At 59.5% G+C, this 19,350-nt stretch overlaps 8 protein-coding genes across 8 annotated transcripts; 3 read left to right on the forward strand and 5 right to left on the reverse strand.

Moving 5' to 3' along the window:
- Positions 1-393: 393 nt before the first annotated feature.
- Positions 394-4,638, reverse strand: EHS24_001143 (uncharacterized protein; the record flags this gene model as incomplete). Its single annotated transcript, XM_028616945.1, has 2 exons — positions 394-618; positions 661-4,638. The coding sequence occupies 2 exons, from the start codon at positions 4,636-4,638 to the stop codon at positions 394-396; spliced, it is 4,203 nt and encodes a 1,400-aa protein (XP_028474252.1).
- A 1,435-nt stretch (positions 4,639-6,073) lies between these two features.
- On the reverse strand, positions 6,074-7,077 carry EHS24_001144 (uncharacterized protein; the record flags this gene model as incomplete). The annotated part of the gene is made up of 2 exons (XM_028616946.1): positions 6,074-6,772; positions 6,832-7,077. 2 exons carry the CDS (start codon positions 7,075-7,077, stop codon positions 6,074-6,076), a joined length of 945 nt encoding a protein of 314 aa, XP_028474253.1.
- A 743-nt stretch (positions 7,078-7,820) lies between these two features.
- On the reverse strand, positions 7,821-8,108 carry EHS24_001145 (uncharacterized protein; the record flags this gene model as incomplete). Its single annotated transcript, XM_028616947.1, has 1 exon — positions 7,821-8,108. One exon carries the CDS (start codon positions 8,106-8,108, stop codon positions 7,821-7,823), a length of 288 nt encoding a protein of 95 aa, XP_028474254.1.
- Positions 8,109-8,849: 741 nt separating this feature from the next.
- On the forward strand, positions 8,850-9,058 carry EHS24_001146 (uncharacterized protein; the record flags this gene model as incomplete). Its single annotated transcript, XM_028616948.1, has 2 exons — positions 8,850-8,944; positions 8,989-9,058. 2 exons carry the CDS (start codon positions 8,850-8,852, stop codon positions 9,056-9,058), a joined length of 165 nt encoding a protein of 54 aa, XP_028474255.1.
- Positions 9,059-9,352: 294 nt separating this feature from the next.
- EHS24_001147 (uncharacterized protein) lies at positions 9,353-9,982 on the forward strand (the record flags this gene model as incomplete). The annotated part of the gene is made up of 4 exons (XM_028616949.1): positions 9,353-9,384; positions 9,442-9,677; positions 9,719-9,763; positions 9,813-9,982. 4 exons carry the CDS (start codon positions 9,353-9,355, stop codon positions 9,980-9,982), a joined length of 483 nt encoding a protein of 160 aa, XP_028474256.1.
- A 457-nt stretch (positions 9,983-10,439) lies between these two features.
- EHS24_001148 (uncharacterized protein) lies at positions 10,440-11,501 on the reverse strand (the record flags this gene model as incomplete). Its single annotated transcript, XM_028616950.1, has 1 exon — positions 10,440-11,501. The coding sequence occupies one exon, from the start codon at positions 11,499-11,501 to the stop codon at positions 10,440-10,442; it is 1,062 nt and encodes a 353-aa protein (XP_028474257.1).
- A 242-nt stretch (positions 11,502-11,743) lies between these two features.
- Positions 11,744-12,326, forward strand: RPC10 (DNA-directed RNA polymerase core subunit rpc10; the record flags this gene model as incomplete). Its single annotated transcript, XM_028616951.1, has 4 exons — positions 11,744-11,843; positions 12,088-12,180; positions 12,239-12,255; positions 12,306-12,326. 4 exons carry the CDS (start codon positions 11,744-11,746, stop codon positions 12,324-12,326), a joined length of 231 nt encoding a protein of 76 aa, XP_028474258.1.
- Positions 12,327-15,511: 3,185 nt separating this feature from the next.
- Positions 15,512-19,149, reverse strand: EHS24_001150 (uncharacterized protein; the record flags this gene model as incomplete). Its single annotated transcript, XM_028616952.1, has 4 exons — positions 15,512-15,870; positions 15,919-17,312; positions 17,369-17,582; positions 17,622-19,149. The coding sequence occupies 4 exons, from the start codon at positions 19,147-19,149 to the stop codon at positions 15,512-15,514; spliced, it is 3,495 nt and encodes a 1,164-aa protein (XP_028474259.1).
- Between the last annotated feature and the right edge of the window lie 201 nt (positions 19,150-19,350).

The raw sequence follows: 19,350 nt of genomic DNA on the forward strand, positions 1-19,350 counted from the left end.
CCCGACCACCGCTTCATTGCTGGGGACCTGGGGTGCCCAATTGCCCATATCGGCTCGGGCTGGGTGTGGCTTGTGCGCGGCGCGGGCGCGGCACCCAGACGACGCCCAATGAGGCGCGTATGGCGGGGCGCTTCGGGACGGACGGCGCGTGTCGCCGTGTGGTGGTGGCCATGGTGGGTGGCGACGTGCACGACCCGGGCCGAGAGCACATGAAGGATGGGCGAACCCCCCACTGCACGCTCACAAGTGTTTCCACGCCTCACCAATGTCCTGGTACCACAAATGCCTGTATACATGCAACCACTGATGCTACGCTACAAAAATAAACATAAAACTACCTTTCTTCCTTCCTTGCCTTTATACATGATAATTCGTTTTGCTTCGTTCGTTCGTTCAAGTACCCGCGTCCGCCGCGAGCCTTGGAGGCAGGACTTTGCCGATGATAATGCAGCTCTTGAGCCACGCCACGTTGCCGAGTTTGGACCTGTCACAGCCCTTGGGAGGGCTGACGTCGCGGTCGTCCATCACGACAATGTCGTACGCGCTCGTGTCCTTGGGGAAGATTGGGGAGCGGCGGAGTGTTGCGCCGAGGGAGAGGAGACAGAAGGGGACGAGGACCTGGGTGGGTTAGAGACATTGCTGCGACGCACGAATACCCACGTTGACAGTCTCGCGCGCCTTGTACTTTGGACGAGGCTCGACAAAGAGCACCTCGTATCCCTTGAGGGGCAGACGGGCGCGCCCGGCCTCTGGACGCCAGGATGGTTCGCCCCAGTTGAGGTCTACGCGCTGGCTGGCGTGCTCTCCAAGGTACTTGGAGAATCCGGGCGAGACGAGGTACGAGCGCCAGTCGGTGGTTGGGTCGTCGATGGCGTCCTGGATATAGGACGGGGAAATGATGGGGATATCGTTCGACAACGCAGCGAGCACCTTGGGCGTCGTGACTATGGGGTGGTCGCCAGAGATCAAGAAGGGTGGGTACCTCGCCGTGAGTAAAGGGGGTCGGTCGTCGCGAATGTCGAACAGGGCCTCCCACGTGTCCTCAAAAGTTCCACCGTTCTTCTCGATTTGTTTCTTGAGCAAATCTTTTGAAGCCTGGCCGTCGTTCTTGCTCGAAGTGGTGATGAAGAAAATCACGCTGTCAAACACCTTGCCGGGGCGGGACATGGACTGGGCACGGACAGGGAGCGGGAAGCGCATCTCTAATTGGTGGACAGGGATGACACGGTCCTCAAAGTGAGAGGTAATCTCAGCAGGCAGAACAATGACCTTCTTGCTGGGGATCACTTTGGTCGCCGAGCTGCGCGAACGCAGTACCTGAATGTCGCCCGCGCCATCCCAGTCGGCAGCCACCGTGAAGAACTCGAGCGGCTGGGGTACGTCACCCACCACTTCGCCGACCTTGAGACGGAGGTAGCGGAGTTGATCGGCTGGGACCACAGCAGTGTGCCCGTCGTCAAACCTGACGCGGTAGCCAGTGACTGTGCGGTCTGTGACCGTGCCGGCGTACCACTCGTCCAACTTGGACCACACAGCGAGCACACGAAGGGGACCCGTGTTCGAGGACGAGGCTTCAGATGCGACGCTCACATCTGCCACACTCTGCAGTGAATGGGACCTCGTGCGGCGGATGCTCGGCGCCGGGGACTTGGGCGTCGACTTGGCGCGGGCGGCCGACACGCCGCGCTTGGCTGCAGAACGTGGGGCTGGGTTCTTCTTCGCCTTCTTGGCCGCAGGAGCAGGAGCCTCGGGGGTCTGCTTCTTCACGGCAACCTTCTTGGACGGGTGGTAGGAAAAGTCCTCGTTGTCCTCCGGCGCCGAGCCGCTGCTGGGACCCGAAAGCTCCGGGGAAGGCGACATGGCCTTGCGTTTGCCCCGGTCTGCGCGAGTTGAGCGCGTTGTGGGCGTGCTGGAAGGGGCAGCCTTTCCGGTGGTGCGCAGCTTGGCAACCTTCTTTGGCTTGGGGGCGCTGGCGCCCAGCTTGGTGACCTTTGTTGGCTTGGTTGGAACTGGCTTTGAAGCGACAGCAAGAAACGATTCCTCAACGACACCACCGAAAGGGACATCGGGCACAGTCTCGGGCGTCTCAAACGTGTGGTCCGCGGGATCGTCCGCGTCCGAGCTGCTACTGCTGCTCGACGGCGGAGGCGAAGAGGACGGCTGACGGGTGATCTTGGTCCGCTTGGCCGGACTCTTGCCGGATGTCTTGGGGCTCAGACCATGCTTCGTGACTCGGCGAGATGGACCCGCACGCTCGAGAGTCTCTTCCTCAATCTCGTGCATGCCAGCCTCCTTGGGGTCGAGTAATACCGCCGGTGCCGCAGATGTCTCGGAGTTCGGCTCGTTCTGGGAAGACCCCCAGTCGTGGCGTGAGCCCACGGCAACCGAGACAGTCGTGAAACCCATGCCAGGGGGTTCACCCTCGGCAACACTTCCAGACAAGATTGGAGCCAGGTCGGAGGCCTTTGGGTGGATGGGAGGGTCGACATAGGTCTCTACGCCGAGAGGCGGTGAGTCGGCCTTCGGAAAAACAACCTGGGCACTGCCGTTGGAGGAGACAGTGGTGGTAGGGCGACGCCTGAGCATACGACTCTCGGGGACAAGCCTCGTGGAGTTGGTACGGGATGTCACGGTCGAGCGCGGTGGAACAGGAGGAGTCGCGACTTGAACTTGAGTAGCAGCAAAGTCGAGCTGGGTTGCAGACTCTTCGGTTCGCTGGGACACACCATCGTGGTTGCTCATCAGGCTCTCGCTAAAGAGGTTCCCAGGCTCTTCGGATGCATCTCGAGAGCTTGCCAACTCTGCAAAGCCCTTCCTGATGGGCGAGGAGGAGTCTTCCTGAGAACCATGGCCGTTCAGTTGGGTGTCCGAGGGTTCGGCATCAACCGGTGTCCTGCGTTGACGCCCTTCAAGTGGAGAACTGGGGGGGTCTGGCATCACGATGTCGGAAGGTACCGCATTGTCCGAGGCCTCACGGGGAGAAACATACGTGTCGCCGGGAGGTTGGAACGTCTTGAAGGGCACAGCCTTGTCCGAAGCTGCGTGGGGAGAAATATAGGTGTCGCTGGGCTGGTTGACCTGCTTAGGCGAAATGTAGGTATCGTTGGGGGGTTGATATGACCTAAGGGGCGCCGTCGTGTCCGAAGCTGCACGGGGAGAAATGTAGGTATCGTTGGGGGGCCGGAACGACCTAAGAGGTGCCGACGTATTCGAGGCTGTGCGGGGCGAAATGTACGTGTCATTGGGGGGCTGGTACGTCTTGTTGGGTGTTGGCTGCTGGTGCGACTTGGGAGAAACGTAGGTATCGTTGGGCAGTTGGAACGGCGTAAAGGGTCCCGTCCTCTCCGAAGCTGCGCCGGGAGAAATGTACGTGTCATTAGGCGGCTGGAAGCTCTTGTCGGGTGTCTTCATGCCCAGTGGAGACACATAAGTCCTTTCCAACTGGGACGGGAGCATGGGGGGAGTGCTAGGAGGGTATGGAGCTTGGTCATCGCTGGGGGTCGGGCCGGCAGGAGGGGGGTTCAGCTGACTGGAGCGCGTCGAGGCCTCGGTCGCGGGAGACTCCGAGTCCTGGGTGTCTTCGTTCACCACCTGCCGCTTGGTCGCGAGCATCGACGACAGCCTGTCATACGGACGAGCGGGAGGCGGCTTGTCCATACCCTTGGCAAAATCGTCGTCAGAGTCAGAGTCTGGACGACTGTCAACCCTGGTCCTGGACGGATGACGGGGCCTAAACAGGGAAGAGGACTCGTTGCGGGTCATCGCGGCGGTGACCATGTGCTTGCTTGGCGACTGAACCGCTGAACGCCCGTAACCAAATGGAGCAGACTTCTTCTTGGGCGTGATGTGGGCCGCGTGCTTGGTGGGCGAGATGAAAGCCAAGCGGGTGGGCGACAATCCTGGTAGGCCTGGCGGGGCCGGTGGTGCGTGGTCTGTTAAAGGGCGCATCGGGGAGCCTTCGGCATTGGCGGGGGTGTGCGCGTTGGGTGTGTGAGTCGAGGGCGGCGCGCGAGCTGGGATTGTCCGAGTGCGGGGCGGAGGGGTGGGTGACCTGGGAGGAGTCTCCACGCGGTCTCCATCCTCTTCATCCTCAGCACCCAGTGTCGCCTTCTTTGGCTCTGGTAAAGATGGTTGAGACTCCAACTCATCCACGTCTTCCGGTGTAGAAACGTGGTCGTCGTCGCTGGGAACGGGCTGGGGGGCAGTTGGTAGGTCTGTGTTCCACGTTGGTGAGCGGCGTTTGGGATGTATTTCTTGGGCGTGAGAGTCGGCCTCGGGCGACTCTTCTGGCGCCTTGGACAGCTGCTGCACTCGTCCTTCCTCCACGGCCAACACTTCACCACCAGCCACGCGGAGGCCTTCGTCCACTGGGCGTGTCTGCGCGTGGGAAGGGTGGCGGGTGAGTCCCTTTGGGTCGCTGAAGAGGATTTCGTGCGACTCGTCAGATTCTGACTCTTGATGGAAACCAGGTTGGCTGCTCGCGTGCGGACCGCGGCTCGAGGACGCGGCGGGTGTAGCCAAACGGGGTTCAGAGTCGAAGTGGCGGTTGATGTCGTCCAGCTCTTGGGATAAGGCGGATGGACGCTGCGAAACAAGCGCAGTAGGAGGGGGAGGTTGCAGTGACTCGTCCTCGAGCATGGTATTTGGAGTCGTTGAGGCTCGGGGTCGCGAAACAGGTGCTCGCGACAGTCTGTTGGTGGGTGAGTGAATGGAAAGGAAGCAAAGATGTACGGTACGCACCCTATCCTGCGGACACCACTGGAGGAAGGCAAACTGAGAAAGGGGGTGTCAGTGAGAGAGACAAGGAGAAGGTCGAATGTGTTCGCACCTCATGGACTGCGAGTGGCGACGACTGTGAGGGACATGGAGTGATACGTCGTGCGAGACGGACGGGGGGGCGGATTGTTATGGCGCACCTGTGTACCTGTGTGGAGGTGGTCATGACTGGACTCACACCCCCACGCGCCAGGCACGCTCATATCCACATCGAAAACAACAATCCATGTCACAATGACACGTAATTGTGCATAAGGGTAATTTATTAGCAGAACCTAATCGAACCGCGGCCTTAATGAAAGCTAATGGACCCATCTTTACACCTTCCTTGCATACATGCACAAACATTACATACTTCGCCTCACACGCGCAACCTACGTACACAATACACTTTACTACATGCTACATATGCCACATCTTCTCACCACGGGCTGAATTCGACTTCTGGCCGCAAAAACTGCCTTACCACCACACAATTTTGGAGTCATTTGAAGTCCGCAAGTTTGCCAGACAGGCGCACAACACGGGGGCCGTGTAGTTCAAGTATGACGGATACGCTTTAGGCCGAGCTGTCACGACGAGCACGCGCTTCCCCCTCGAAAGGTCGGTTCTGGTACGTAGTGTCTTCAAGTCGTCAACCAGGGCGGCCCCACTGGGGGTCAATCCGCCACTGGGTGTGCCGTATGCTTGAAGGTACTTGGAGTGTCCATGTGAAATGACGAAAGGTGCCCAATCCGTCGTGGGGTCCTGAACAGCCAGCTTAATATACCTGCTCAAGATGACAGGAATGCCACTGTTGAAGGCGGCGAGGCGAACATGGAGCTGCAGGTCACACCTGATCCGTTTACAACGGGGTCAGACCCCGGCATATGCGCGGCGGACCGTCGTCGGGGACGTCGAAGAGCAGGTGCCAGTCTCGCTCGCTCCGCCACGCCACCATTTTTTTCGATAAGAATACGAGTTCGTTGGCGTTGTGGACGTCGTTGGACACGAGGAATATTTTCGTTTGAAATATATTGCCCTCCATCGTCTGGTAACAGGAAGGCGGGTAGTGGGTGACCAAGACCTGCGCCGAGATCTGGCGGTTGTCGAAGCTTCTGTTGACGACCTCGTCCGAGATGGTCAACTGGGCGACGGGGATCAACATTGGAATCGATCCCGTCCATGTCTCGACCACTTGGTAGTGCCTACATGGCCTCTCGGTGTGGACAACCTCGTCACCGAATTCCAGACGCTGGAATCGTAGGTTTGTTTGTTGTATGTCGTGATGGCCTTCGAAATAGCTGAACTTGGCAGCTTATGTAATGTCCACACCTTGGCCTTGGCGGTAGGTGATCACGCCCACGACCCATTCTCCGAGTAGGTGATGCCGTGCGAACACTGGTATCGGCTTGTTGGGGTTAACATACTGTACCACAGAGGGCTGGGCCAGTATGTTGCGCTGGTTGCGAACGAACCGAGGAGGAGTTTCGCGTTGGGCACGATGCTTCGTGAGTGGCTTCGCCTGCAACTCCGGTGGGGTCTCCGGCTCTGGAAGGACGTGGCGCTTCCTCTTCGGAGCATGTGTAGCCTTTAAACTGGGAGAATGGGCGTCGTCCGTTGGTAGGGTCGGTGCGGTGCAGACGGTTGCTCCCAAGGCCGCGAGGTAGAAAGGTGCTGTGCCCTTCATGTACGGAGATTCTTTCTTGTTGGCGGTGGTGGTGATGACCAGCACCTTCTTGTCGGCGAATGGCAGTGACTCCTCGATCGCTTTCTCGGGAAGCCAAGTTGGGCTGCCCCAGTTGCGGTCGACCCACCACTGGGTGCCAAATTGGGCCAGAAACGTCGAGTAACCTGTCGAAGCGAGGTATCGCCACCAGTCGGTGGTGGCATCGGCAATATGGTCGTCAATGTACGTCTTTGACAGGACTGGTACACCGCATGCAAATCCGAAGAGCATGCCCTCGCACAGCACGGGAATCCTTTTGCTTGAGATAATCATGAAGTACGACCGGCGCTGAGGCGCGGCTTGCCCTCGTGTTGCTCATCAAAAAGTAAGCGCCGATTGGTCTCCACCACACCGCCGTGGTCCTCAATCTTCCTCTCCAGCTGGTCGAAATCATGCTCTTGAGGCGATACGAGGATGACGAGGCCGGCAAATGCATTACCCATTTCGAACGAGCAGGGGCTGCAGCGGTCCACCGGGAACCGGTCGGCCAAGATGTGGTGGGGGATGAGACGCTTGTTCAGGCGCTCAGCAGCGAGGTCGTCAAGATAGAATTCGTGTGGTTGCAACAGGAGCGTTTGTGGCCTCCTCTCCATGACCACCGCCACGCCCCTCTGTCGATCCCAAGCGGATGACAATGTCGCCGGGGAGCAGCTGGCAGGCCCGCAGGTGGTATGCAGGGACGACGTACCGTTGCGATGAGTCATGGAACTCGACCGCGAAGGTGGGCGACGTGCCACCCTTCAGCCGACCGTAGGCGGTCGCCGCTCGCCATTGACTACGGCTGTTCTGCCGCGCGAATGCGGTCATGGGCCTGGAACCGATGGGTCCAAACAGCGGGGCGATGTCATCGGCGCGTGGTCCCATGAACGTTCTGTTCTTGCGCGGGACGCCCAACGTTTCGAAACGTCCCAGCTGTCGCCACTGGAGTGCTCCTCCAAGATCCTGCCCGCCTTGCGCTTTCCCAGGACAGAGACAGGCGGAGTCGTTATTATAGTGGTTGGGCGGCGCTCAGGTGGGGGAGGGGGGTAAACGTACGTAGCCACCGGCCCTGGGTGAGTGGTTGGGCGGCTTGCCTGGTAGGGGGCGAAAGGCGAAATGTACGGGGACTCCGGTCCAGGAGGAGTCGTTCTGATCGTCTTTGCAGTTTTGCTCAGCTCGAGGGCCTCAGTCAAAAGCTCAAGTGGACGCTTCGGAGGAGGACCACTGTCTGGGGCCGGGGGGGGGGGGGGGGGGGGGGGGGGCCGGGCTGTCGTCGCGTTGCGAGTGCGTCTCGGGACGCGAATCGGGCGCAGGAGGATTTGGAGGGGTCTCGTCGAGCGCATCCAGTTGATCGAGCTCATCTACCTCGCTCTCCTCTTGAATCAAGGATGGCACCGATGGCGAGCGAGTGGGCAATAATGGCAGGGTGACCCATGTCGGGGAGCGGCGTTGGAGGGATTGGCGGGGTTGGTTGGCGGGGTTGAGAGAGGGCCTGCTGCGATACGTCTGGGCCAAGGGAGTTGGCGCGCTCCTGTACATCGCTCCCGAGGCCTCCGAGAGACTCGACCAGTTGCACCTCCAATTCTGGACGGGGTGTTGGTTCGGTGCTGGCGGGGGGGCCGTGGCTCGACGAGATGCCCGTCATAGTTCAACGTGGCTTCGTCAACGTGAGGAGGATGGAAATGGAGCACGAGGGGTGAGGTCGCGGCACTAGTAGCGAGACGCTGTTAGTCATGTAAGCAAAGTGGAAGAAAGGGTTGCCGTGTGTGGGGACGATGCATGTACAGTTCTAGGGACAGCGCGGATGACTTGGACTGGGTGGCACTAAGCTGGTACGTTGGGTGTGGTCGCAGCAAGGCTGTGTCATGGAACTGGGATACGTTAGTGATGCTCAACTGAGGCAAGCGTGAATCCAACTCGCGGTTAAGAGGAGGCAAAATATTATGAGGCTTCCTGGCCTCTCCTGGACGGTCTGGATGCTCGAGTGGACGACACGGAGGAGAGGAGAAGGAATGGTCAGACATTTGTTGTTGTTGGGTGGAGGTGGAGATGACTGGACTGCCAGGCCCCGAAGGCACACGGGATCAAAAACACGTGGGCCCAAGAATTCCAAGACGCGAGCAACGGCGCTGCAACAAGTAAACATGCATCCATTACACCACAACTCACTACAGGCCAGTCTCCTGGCTCCAGATCAGCTACGATAACGCTCTCATCTCTCAAGCGGGTTCCCTTCTCTCTCCTTCGGTTAAACCCCATTCCTCAAGCCTCGAGGGTAAGCACAAGCTCACTGCAAGGCTCACTCTCCTCTCCACTCCAGCATCTCCACAACCCAAAACCCGGCCCAGCTGCTCCTCGCAAGGTCAAGGCGACTCGTAGCACTGCAATGCCCACGAGGGTCAACGAGATGGACACCCCAGCGCACCCGGTCAACAAGGTGGTTACGGGTGCCGGTGGCAAGGTCCTTGCCGAGCACTACAAGTACGTCCAGGTTGAACGCCAGCGGAAGACTAACGTGTCTCCAGGTCAAGTGGTGATGAGGCTGCCGACACTCTTGCGTTCCTCCACCTCCTTGGCCAGCTGAAGGCAAGTTGAGGAAGTGATATCCTCCGAACTAACCTCGCAGACTGAGAAGCGTTCGGGTTGGATCCGGGAAGGCGTGAGTTACTAGCTGGACGTGACCGAGTAAGAGCTGACTCTCCAGGTTCGTGAGCCCGAGAGGTTAGTCACGACTACGGCGTCCAAGCGGGGCTGACGACAGTATCTCGGACCACATGTGCCGTATGGCGCTCATGGCCATGATGATCCCATCGACAGCCGAGCGACCCCTCGACATTCCCCGCTGTGTCATGGTGCGTTACACGCTACAATTCGAGGACTAACGGTCAGATGGCGCTCGTCCACGATCTTGCCGAGGCCTAGTACGTGTGCACAGTCATTGGAGTCCGGACTCTAACTGTTGCTAACTTCCACTCCAGCGTTGGTGACATTACCCCTCTGGAGGGTGTCCCGTCGCACGTCAAGTTTGAACTCGAGGAGCAGGCGATGAAGTCGTTCCTGAACGAGATGCTCAGCGGCGACGGCAACGCCCAGGCTCGCGACCGCTTCCGTTCCCTCTGGTACGAGTACGAGGCCCGTGAGACCCCCGAGGCGAAGCTCGTCAAGGACCTCGACAGGCTCGAGCTCATTGTCCAGGCCGTCGAGTATGAAAAGTGTAGGTGGACTCTCAGGCGAATCGTTGTTGACCTATCACAGCGCAGGACATTCGTACCCTCAAGACTTTCTACACCGGCTCGATCCGTGAGTGTCCAACTTGCATTCCGCGTAATGTTCTAGCTGACGTGTACAGCCCACCTGGAGCACCCCGCGATCCGCAAGATGGCAGAGTCGGTCATTGCTGAGCGCGAGGCGTTGTGGGAGGCGCGTGGCGCCGACGACATGAAGGTCGAGCTCGAGGGTACGGCTGTTGGTTCTGCTGTCGATGCTCGCAAGCAGACCGCCGCCAACGGAGACGCGTAGAGACCATCTGTTGTACATATGCATTTCATAATAGACACGGGTCCGTCGGTCTCGGTCAGAAGCAAACACCCCTCCGATGAGAAGGTCACTCCCCAGATCTCCCTTTCACCGCGTCGGCTTTGCACCAAATGTTCCACACTGGGTCCCTTCTCCCGAATCACCTGCAGCCACTCCTTTGCTTCTGCAAACTATGCATTTCACAACAGATCCGACATTACAACTAAAAGTACAGGCGCTGGCTGGCGGCCTGGGAGGTCTCTATGGGACAATAGGGGCATTTCACTGTCCGCCTACCGCCCTTCATGAGTCGGTTAAGCGACTCGTGCGCAATAACGTGGCCGCACGAGAGAACTTTGGGCGGGTTCGTGTCCGTTGCCTGCTCCTTGGAGACGGGGCAGACAAACACCGAGTGGTAACGCCGGGAGGAGGGGAGTGGGACTTCCATCTGAGCACAACGTTAGCGGGTCTGGTTTTGGGAGACTGCACCTACCGGAAGTTCCTGCCAATGTCTGACGTTTCCGAGCCGGTCACCCATGACGCGCCTGGCCTTTTCGATGGCGTTGAGGGCGCCACCGCGCGATCCGAGGCGGACAGTGACTTCGAGGGGTTCCTCCCGCGCCCAGCCGTGAGCGCGGCAGTAGTCGGCGCGGAACATGGCGGCAAGCGGGGCGGCCTCATTGGCGTATGGTGAGTTTGTGGAGTCGTAGAGACACGATGTGAGCAGGGCCTGGACCTGGCCGGGCTGCGAGCGGAGGTAGTCGAACAGGTGGTCCTGCGCGTACTTGAGCGAGGCCGCTGGGTCGGGCTGGGCGAGGAAGACGGCGCGGTGGAGGTAGTACGACAGAGACGAAGGGTTGGGACCACTGGCCAGCTGCTCCTTGTGCACGTCGCACCATGCGATGGCGCTCGACAGGTTTCCAGCCTCAATGTCGGATTCGATACGGCACAGCTCCTCGCTCAGTTCGCGCTTCTCGGTATCGTAGGCCAAACCCGTCTCGTCTTCGAATGCCGCCACCGCATCCCACAGTCCGCGACGACCGAGGGAGTCAAGCACGACGCGGTCGAGGGCGTCTACGGCCTCGGGGTCGGAGAAGAGGGGTGGATCGTCGTATGCCGACGAAATGGACGCAAGGTTTGGAGGGAAGGCCTGTGTCGAGGAAGAAGCGAGGCGTACGTTCACATGGAGGGAAGGTAGGATAAGCGGAATCACACGCCATGTCAGCAAACAGCGCCACCCAGCGATGGAACATGGGCACCAGACACGCACCTTTTCAACACCTTTGCCCACGTTGCCTATAGCCGAGTACCATGCTTTCAGACCGCGCTCTACCTCTTTCTTGGCACGCGTGATTGAGGACTGCAGCTCCGTGATGACTTGTTTGGGTGGTGCGCCTGCCTCGAGTCGCATTCGAGCGACGGCAATGTGGTTCTCGATAACGGCAGTGAGGGGACCGCTGGCGGGTTGGGAAGAGAGAGCTTCGAGAGCGCCCAGCGCCGCCGAGACGTCGGCGGTGGACATGGCGGACGACTGGGCCAAGGGATAAGGGATAGAGGGGTGTTGAGGGGATGAGATGAATGGATGGGTGGCTCGAGATTGGGTCGTCTGGGGTCGTCTGGGGTCGTCTGGGTGGAGGCGATCCAGGGAGCCGGGCCGAAAAGAATGACGTGTATAAAATATCACCGGCGATCAAGTTGCCACTCGATTCTGTCGATTCTTTCTGAACTCGTCTGTCGAGGATCTTCAACAACAACACATCAACCATGTCGCAGTCTCCCTACACCTCTTCGCGCCCCGACGACAGCCACCTGCCGCCTCGCCAGATGCCCAAGCCCTCGGAGGCTAGCGAGTACCTCTGTGGTGGTGAGTGACTTCCTCCAAGACTGGCAAAACCGGATCGGACATGTCCTGCTGTTCGCGACACACACGCTTGCTCGTCATTCTGTGGGCGTGGCCAAGGCCATGCAGCGACAGAGTGTGTCATGAGCCGCTTCAATATTCCAAGAGTGGACATTCTGAATTGGGATGCCCCGTTGCGGGCTTGATGCCGAACCGCAAGGACCCATGCGTCGTCTCTCCCCGTCATGTACCGGTGCTGACTTGCCAGACTGTGGTGCCAAGACCTCGATCAAGATGGGCGAGCTCATCCGTTGCCGCGAGTGTGGTCACCGTGTCATGTACAAGCCCCGCACCCACAAGAGTGAGTCCAACCTGGCGGCCCCAAACGGGGCTCGGTTCGCGCGATTCATGTTGGATAGATGCTGACAGAGCAGTTGTGAGCTGACAGGAAATGACTCGATGAAACAACAGCTGACAATTATTTAGGTCCAGTTCGAGGCCCGCTAAGCGGTTCCCTTCTCAAGGCGAAATACAGGGCGACAAGAGAGCCACAATTGTGCTGTGCTCGGGATAGAGTGTATCATGTACTACTGCATCAAACGGCTGGGTTTTGCGGAACGACGCGCCAAACACTGACCTCATGCGTATTGACCGGCAAGTACTGTCAGAACCATCACAGCTATGCTTTTGTTGGCGATTGCAGTTGCGGAACCATGGCGCGGCGACGTTTGACAAAGAAGCCCCTTCCAACAGCTAACAGTCGCTAAGTTGATGTGAGCATCTGGCTGGTCACCTGTTGGCTGTCATCAAAGACGCAGATGTGAAGGACGATCCCAGAGAGCAAAGGCAGCTCGAGTGGAGGACGTGGGGAGTGGACATCCGATGTAACACTTTCCGTCACAATGTTCCGGGAGGTGTCGGCCAAAGCGACACTATTGACACCGACACCACAACCTCGTCATGGAGCTTCTCACAACGATACTTTGAAATATCCCCAAGGAGGAAACCCAGGTCGTGCATATATACAAACGCCCAACAGGCCACATTTCTAAGCGCCAGTCACGAATGATGCGCTACTTGTAGAGTGGACCACCCGCTGCTCTGAACGGCCCCAAGTCAAAGTTTGTTGTGATGAGGTTGTCGCGTTGGTGGGTATTGCACCACCCGGAACGCCGCTACGAGGCTGCCATTCATCTCTGTTTCATATCCGATATTGTTCGCTCAGGCGCCAGATAACCTTGGCGAGGTTTATAGCCTGCTGCGTGGGGTCGATGGGCGTGGTAGTTGAAGCAAAAGTGTTGGGCGTGTCGACCTCCGCCCACCAAAGGGATATTAGGCGAGATGGTGTCGTCCACCCAAAGACGTGGAACGTGGATATGGTCTCGCGACAGCCCCAGCCAGTGTAGAGCTGTGGGTAGCGCTGGCCGTAACCCATACCGTCGACGGTCTTTGGTTCGACGCGGTTAATGCGGAGAACTCTTCAGGCATATGGACAGAATACACCCTGGTTCGGAGTAGATCTCAGTTAACCTCCTCCAGAATTCCAGTTGTTACCTTCACTCTTGGAACAGCTTCATGCATGCATGCAGGGTTTTTATTTTTGATTGGAAACCGCGTTTAGATGACAAATGTGCGTGCATACGTTCCTTGCTTACCTGTGCTTACAGACCGACAAAAATGTATGAACGCCAGTCATATGTGTTATCATCAAAGTTTTAAAGTGGCTGGCTGACATTTTAAAACGTCAAAAGGATATCGGAGAGCTCGGGCGCTTCGGCAGCTGCTTTCGTCTACTTTTGTATGTTGGCAACGCACGCCCACGATCTAGGAACTCCAACCGTTGGATTTGTAATCGGTGATCAGGCGATTACAAATCGCCAGCGGCTCTCTTTATCCACTATGCTGTCGGCGGAGTCGAACCTCGTCCCATGAGACTCCAGCCGGCCATTGATTAATCATCTGGTAGTGTTAACCGTGCGGCAAGCCTGCCTTGTTAACCATGTAAAGTCTGCAACCCCAAAAGGGTTCCCTTTCCCCTTTAACAATTACGCAAGATAGTCGTTGAATCAAAGCGACACCCTGTCTGAGGATGTGCCTCAATGTCGTCTCCTCTGTAGCGTGCGTCTCAGCAGCTCTGTGGATCTGTGTCCCACTCATACATATGTACCCCTCCTGCTCTTCTTGAAAGATATCTCCTTCGCGATCTCTCTGGTCCAAGACCGACAGCCTATAGGTGCACGTACCCAGTCAAAAGCTGTTCCTCCCACACTCTCTGGTCGCCACTTCCGGCGGCACCAGTGGCCAGTGAGCCAGTGGCGGCCTACGCGGCACCTGAACGGTTCGTGTGAGGCTGGCTGCACCTCGCAAGTCGCAGCGACGCGGGGTTCGCGGGTGGGGTTCGACGGTGTAATCGGCCTTCCAACTTTCCCCAGACCCCCAGACCCCCAAGCTTCCACTCCACTTGATGACAATCGGCAACTGGTGGAATACAGATTTCTGAATGCCGGGCCGCCAGGCCCACAGCTCTCACAGGTTTCACCGAAGCCGTGTCGGCTCCGTGTTCGACGCTCTCGTGACCCATTTTTCGCATCCGCCATGCCCGCGCCACGTCTGCCCCGTCCTTTGGCTTCGAGCACAACCGGCCTTTTTTTTTGTGTGTGTTCTTTTTGGGTGGAGAAAATGCGGTGCAGACTAATTTGCCTCCATATCGTTCGCGCCGAGGGGCTTCTTCCCACAGGCCACAGATCCACAGATCTCGGGGACCGGAGAGGGGGGTGGTATGTGTGTTCCTCGGCTAGAGGCCGCAGCCCTCAATTGCAGTTGGCCATCACCTGCCCAGCACACACCGGCACACCAGTGCAACGGTCGGTGACTCTGTTCCAGGTAGAGACTATGTGGTCCTGACGCGGGATAATTTAGCATGTCGCCGGGGGGGTTTCTATTTCCTTGCCGCGGCTACAACTGGGGAGAGGCTGTGGGCTGTGAGGGTTCTGGCCGTTCTGGTTTCTGGCCCGCGCACCGCTGTGCGCTGTGCCGGGTGGCGGCGGACTCTGCAGGTGCGCAGCCCAGCACGCGGCTTTGGAGATTTGCAGAGAGCGGTGCTGATCGTGCTGAGGGTGGGCGTTTTTCTCGAATCCTTGTTCTCATCATCGGAATGCTCTTGCTTTGTGTGGCCCGGCAACTGGACTGGATCCCGGCAAGACAAGGCCGCGCAAGGCCAGGCCTCGCAAGCCTTTGTGCGGCTCGGCCAACGTGGAACGGTTCGAACGGTTCGAACGGCTCGCAGACGTGGCACACTTTTGGTGCGTTACGTGGGTCCCTCCCGATCAGTACTCTGCCTCAGAACACATTGCAGTCTAGCTGAGCCAAGCCGAGACAAGCGAGCACGCATCGAGCAAAGTGGGGGTACATCAAATGGGCTTGTTAAATGGGATTGCGGGGGGAACGGTTGAGGTTGTGAGGGGTTTGGTTGAGGGTTTGGATTTTACTTTACAAAGGTGGGGAAAGGGGGTAAGGAATTTTGTGTATTATGCAAATGCAGATGCAGACCCGGGTTGCTCTGCTCGTCGTGGTGTGGGTGGGGTGTTGGGTGTGTGGCAGTCGCGGCGGTCGCGCACACGTCGTTCTTCTCTCTCGTTCTCTCGTTCTGTCAAGTATGTTTGCTCGCCGTTATCTTATCTCGCGGTTTTATCTCATCTCGCGGCGACAGGATCCGCGACCGTGATGCCCATCGGGCTGGGGCTCTGGTTGGCCGGGGTCGGACCGCTGCGCGGGTCCCGAGGACCAAGGACGGTGGGGCTGACGGGCGTCTTGGCCGAGTCGGGAGGTGGCGGGGACGTGCCGGTGATGCCCAAGCCGGCCGCCTTGTCAGCCGCACCCCGCTCCTTGCGTGTCGCCTCGGACTCGGCCCACGCGTCGTACGCGTACTTGACGGGTTTGGCCAGGTAGAGGTCGTCGGCAGTGATGGAATGCTCGGACCCAGTGTCCGACTTGGGTTTGGCCGGGGCCGTCGTCGTCGTAGTGGCAAACAGGTCGTTGGGATCGAATGTATCTGCACACGGGTGAGCACAATCCACAAAAGGTCTGCACAACAACTCACTGTCAGGATCCGGGATGGCGCGGCGCTTGCCGAGCGCCTTGCGACTCGGGCGAGCCTCGTCGTCCTCGTCCTCGCCGGTCCCGCTGCTGCCACCTTCGTGGGTGCTGCCGCTGTGGCCGCGTGAGGGGGCCGGCTGCAGCTCCCTGGCATCAGCAGCAGCAGTGGTGAGGCTCTGGCTGCTGTTGACGGTCTTGAACGGGTTGGGCAGTGGCCTCGGACCCTGCATGCGTGACCGGCCGAGGGGCGAACCGGAGCGCGGAGGAGACGCGATGGGCTTTGGTGGAGGCAGCTGCGGGAGCTGGTGGGCACTGCGGCGCCCGTCGGGAGACGGCGTTCGGGACACGCCGCGATCCGTGACGGCGGCCTGGAGGTGGCTCGAGAACGACTCGGTGGTGGGGACTTCGGGAAGGTGGCGCGTGTCATTGAAGAGTTGCGAGTCGCGCACGTCCGGAAGCGCCCTGTTGTATCCAGACGGCGAGGGGGAGCGAGACGACGAGCCGCCTTCGGGGGCAGTGAGCATGTCCATTTGCTGCCTTCGGTCCATGCGCGTGTCCTTTTTGCTACGCTCCTGGACGGCACGAATCTCTCGGTCGTCGGCCGCCATCTTCTCGAGGTCGTCGTGCTGCTTGAGCGCGTCGGTAAGGATTCCGTGCGCCTCGAACAACAGGGCAAGGGCATTCTCCTCGGCCGTCGAGTGGTGCGGCCCGTCCACAGAGTTGGCGACGCGGCGCGACCTGGCCGCCTCGGACTGAGCCCAGTCCATCTGGTTTGTGAGAGACTCGTGCGCGAGGACGCATTTGGTGTAAAACTCCCGAATGACAGCCTTGTGTTCAAGCTCCTCTGGGCGAGTGTACACCAGGGCCTCTTGCAGGACGCGGGCAGACTCTTTGGCGGCGGTACATTCCTCGATGAGACGGCGCATATCCTCGTGGTGGTCTGGAAGATCGGCATACGTCGGACCGCCGCCGCCGAACCCAGTGACACCCGGTGATGGAGGAAGTTCTTTGGGAGTCGCGTTCATGCGCTGCGACAGAGGCACAGGCATCGGCTCGGAGGGCCTGCGCGACGAAGGGAGCGACGAGGGGGGCGATGGCAACGGCGACATGCCGTGGACAGCACCACCACCACCAGGCGGCGGCGGGATAATGTTATTCGACTGGCCATGCTTGAGGTAGTCTTCCGGCAAGGCGTTACCATAGTCTGGGTCTGCGGGTGACTTGACCTTGACCCAGAGCTCGTGCAGGCCCTCACAGCCACGGTCCTTTCCGAACCGGAAAGTCAGATCGGACAGCACGTCATAGGTCGTCTTGTACGTGTTGTTGGACACGGGAGGCTTGACCTGTTGATAAAGGATAGGCTCGACCGTCGACATGAACTTTTGTTCGACGCATAGTCTGCAGCCAGTGTCAGTGCTATTCCCGCACACGTCGTCCGTCGTCAGGCTTGTTACTCACGTTGGTAACCGCTAGCCTTGATGTGGCGCATGGTGATCCACCACACACGCATGGCCATGCGACGCTCGGGGTCGGTGCTGCTCTTGAGCACCTTGCGAATTGTCCTTGCTGCCTCCTTGCACACTGCATCACGGGGTTGCGAACGGTTGACCTTGTCGCACAGGTCGAGGACGGCGCCATGCCTGGTATCACGCGAGGAGCAGAGGGTGCCTACTGGTTAGTATAACTGTCACCACAGGGGCTACTCACGGATCGCGGTTGCGACATCGTTTGACTCGTCGCGAGTGACAAGCTCGAGGCCGCGCGTGGGCTTGTGCGGCGGCTCGTCGCTGTGGCTGAGCGACGCGGGACCCTGGCCATGACCGTTGGTCGACGCCCCATCGCGCCAGTCCTCGCCACTCTGGCGGTGCGAGTCATCGACGGACGCGGTGAGAGGGGGAGGGGGCTGGAGTAGGGTAGAGACTGGTGCTGTAGAGATTGGTGCTGGTACGTCCTTGTGCTTCTTATCCTTGCCCCAACCCCAGAAACGCTTCTTCTCCGCCTTGTCAGACCTGTCCCTGTCGTTTTGTTGTTTGTCGAGGAAGCGTCCACTGTCTCTGTCGGCCCCCCTATCGTCCACTTGTGGGACTGGAGTCGAACGCTCAGACGGAAGCATGGTCACGGAACTGTTGCCGTACTGGTTATACGAGGCGCCGTACATTGCAGCAATGGGAGCTTGCTGGTGCTGTTGCTGGTGGTGCTGGTGCTGGTGCTGATGGTGTGGCGGCTGCTGCTGGTATTGCTGAGACATGGGGTGCGGTTCTGAGAATGAGTTGACGAGCGGCGACCTGCTGGAAGGAGGTATGGGCTGGGGCTTGTTGAGCATCCCGGACATTGGTGAGGTAGACGCGTGGTGGACCGAGCCCTCGTGGTCCGATCCACGTCCGCCAGACAACGAGGTCGCAGAGTATGCGCGGTTCCGGTTGTTGTAGCCGTCGCCTTCGACAAACGCGCCCGCCACTGGGGGAGGTAGTTGGGTCGCACTGCCGACACTTGACTGTTGCACGTGGCCAAGACGTGTCGGAGTCGCAGGTCTGAACTGTGGAGAAGGCGGTCCGGCGCCGGGCGGCAAGTAGAATCCTGGTTGAGCCATGGCGGGGCTGGGAGCCTGCTGCTGCTGAGCATACCCGTCACTCGCAGACGGCATTTGTATACGTTGCAGAGGCGCAGACGTTGGCGACACGTTTGGTCGCCCACCGCCGCCCTCGTTGGATGAGGCCGTGCCCGCACGGGACCGTGACGATGCCCGGAAGCTAGTGCGGTCACCGCCTTCTCGGCGGTATGGAACAGCCGCTGCAGTCTCCTCCTCCATCATGCGGAGCTGAGCTAATGTTGGCCCGTTTGGAGTCGCCCCGCCGGAACGCAGGCCACTGTCGCGAAGATCTCGGTCCCGCGCATCACCACGAGGCGGTTCTCGGACTTGTTGGTTGAGGTCGACGACGCCGCCCCCGCCGCCGCCCCCGCCGCCGCCTCCACCTCCACGCCACTGTTGCTGACTATTTGCTTGTGGTGGTGGTGGTGGGGGCAGTGGGGGCGCAGCCATGTCATGGTGACCAACGTCCATTGGGAAGGGCGTGATACCGGCCTGTGGGTGGTGGTGGTGGCGGCGCTTTTGCAGCTGCTCCTGGCCCTTTGGCGGTGCGGACAGGCTTGCACCGCTCGCGGAGTCTGGGAGCAGCGGCTCTAGGCCGCCGGCTTTGGACGTGCGGAAGAGCTTCTTGAGTCGCCCGCTCTCCATGGTTGGGGAATGTCCTCAAGGTAAGAGAGCGAGGAAGTGAGAAGGAGAGCAAGGCAAGGCAGAGGGGGGTCCGCCCTGTCCCGGCGGTTGTGGGTGTGATTGGGATGTGTTTGTGCGGGGGGGAGGTGGATCGTAGAGGCGAAGGGTGCGCGTCGGGGGGAGATGGGTGGATTGTGAGTGCCGGGTGTGGAGGGGACAATG

This window comes from Apiotrichum porosum (assembly GCF_003942205.1).
Source record: "Apiotrichum porosum strain DSM 27194 chromosome Unknown scaffold_10, whole genome shotgun sequence".
NCBI classification, from domain to species: domain Eukaryota; kingdom Fungi; phylum Basidiomycota; class Tremellomycetes; order Trichosporonales; family Trichosporonaceae; genus Apiotrichum; species Apiotrichum porosum.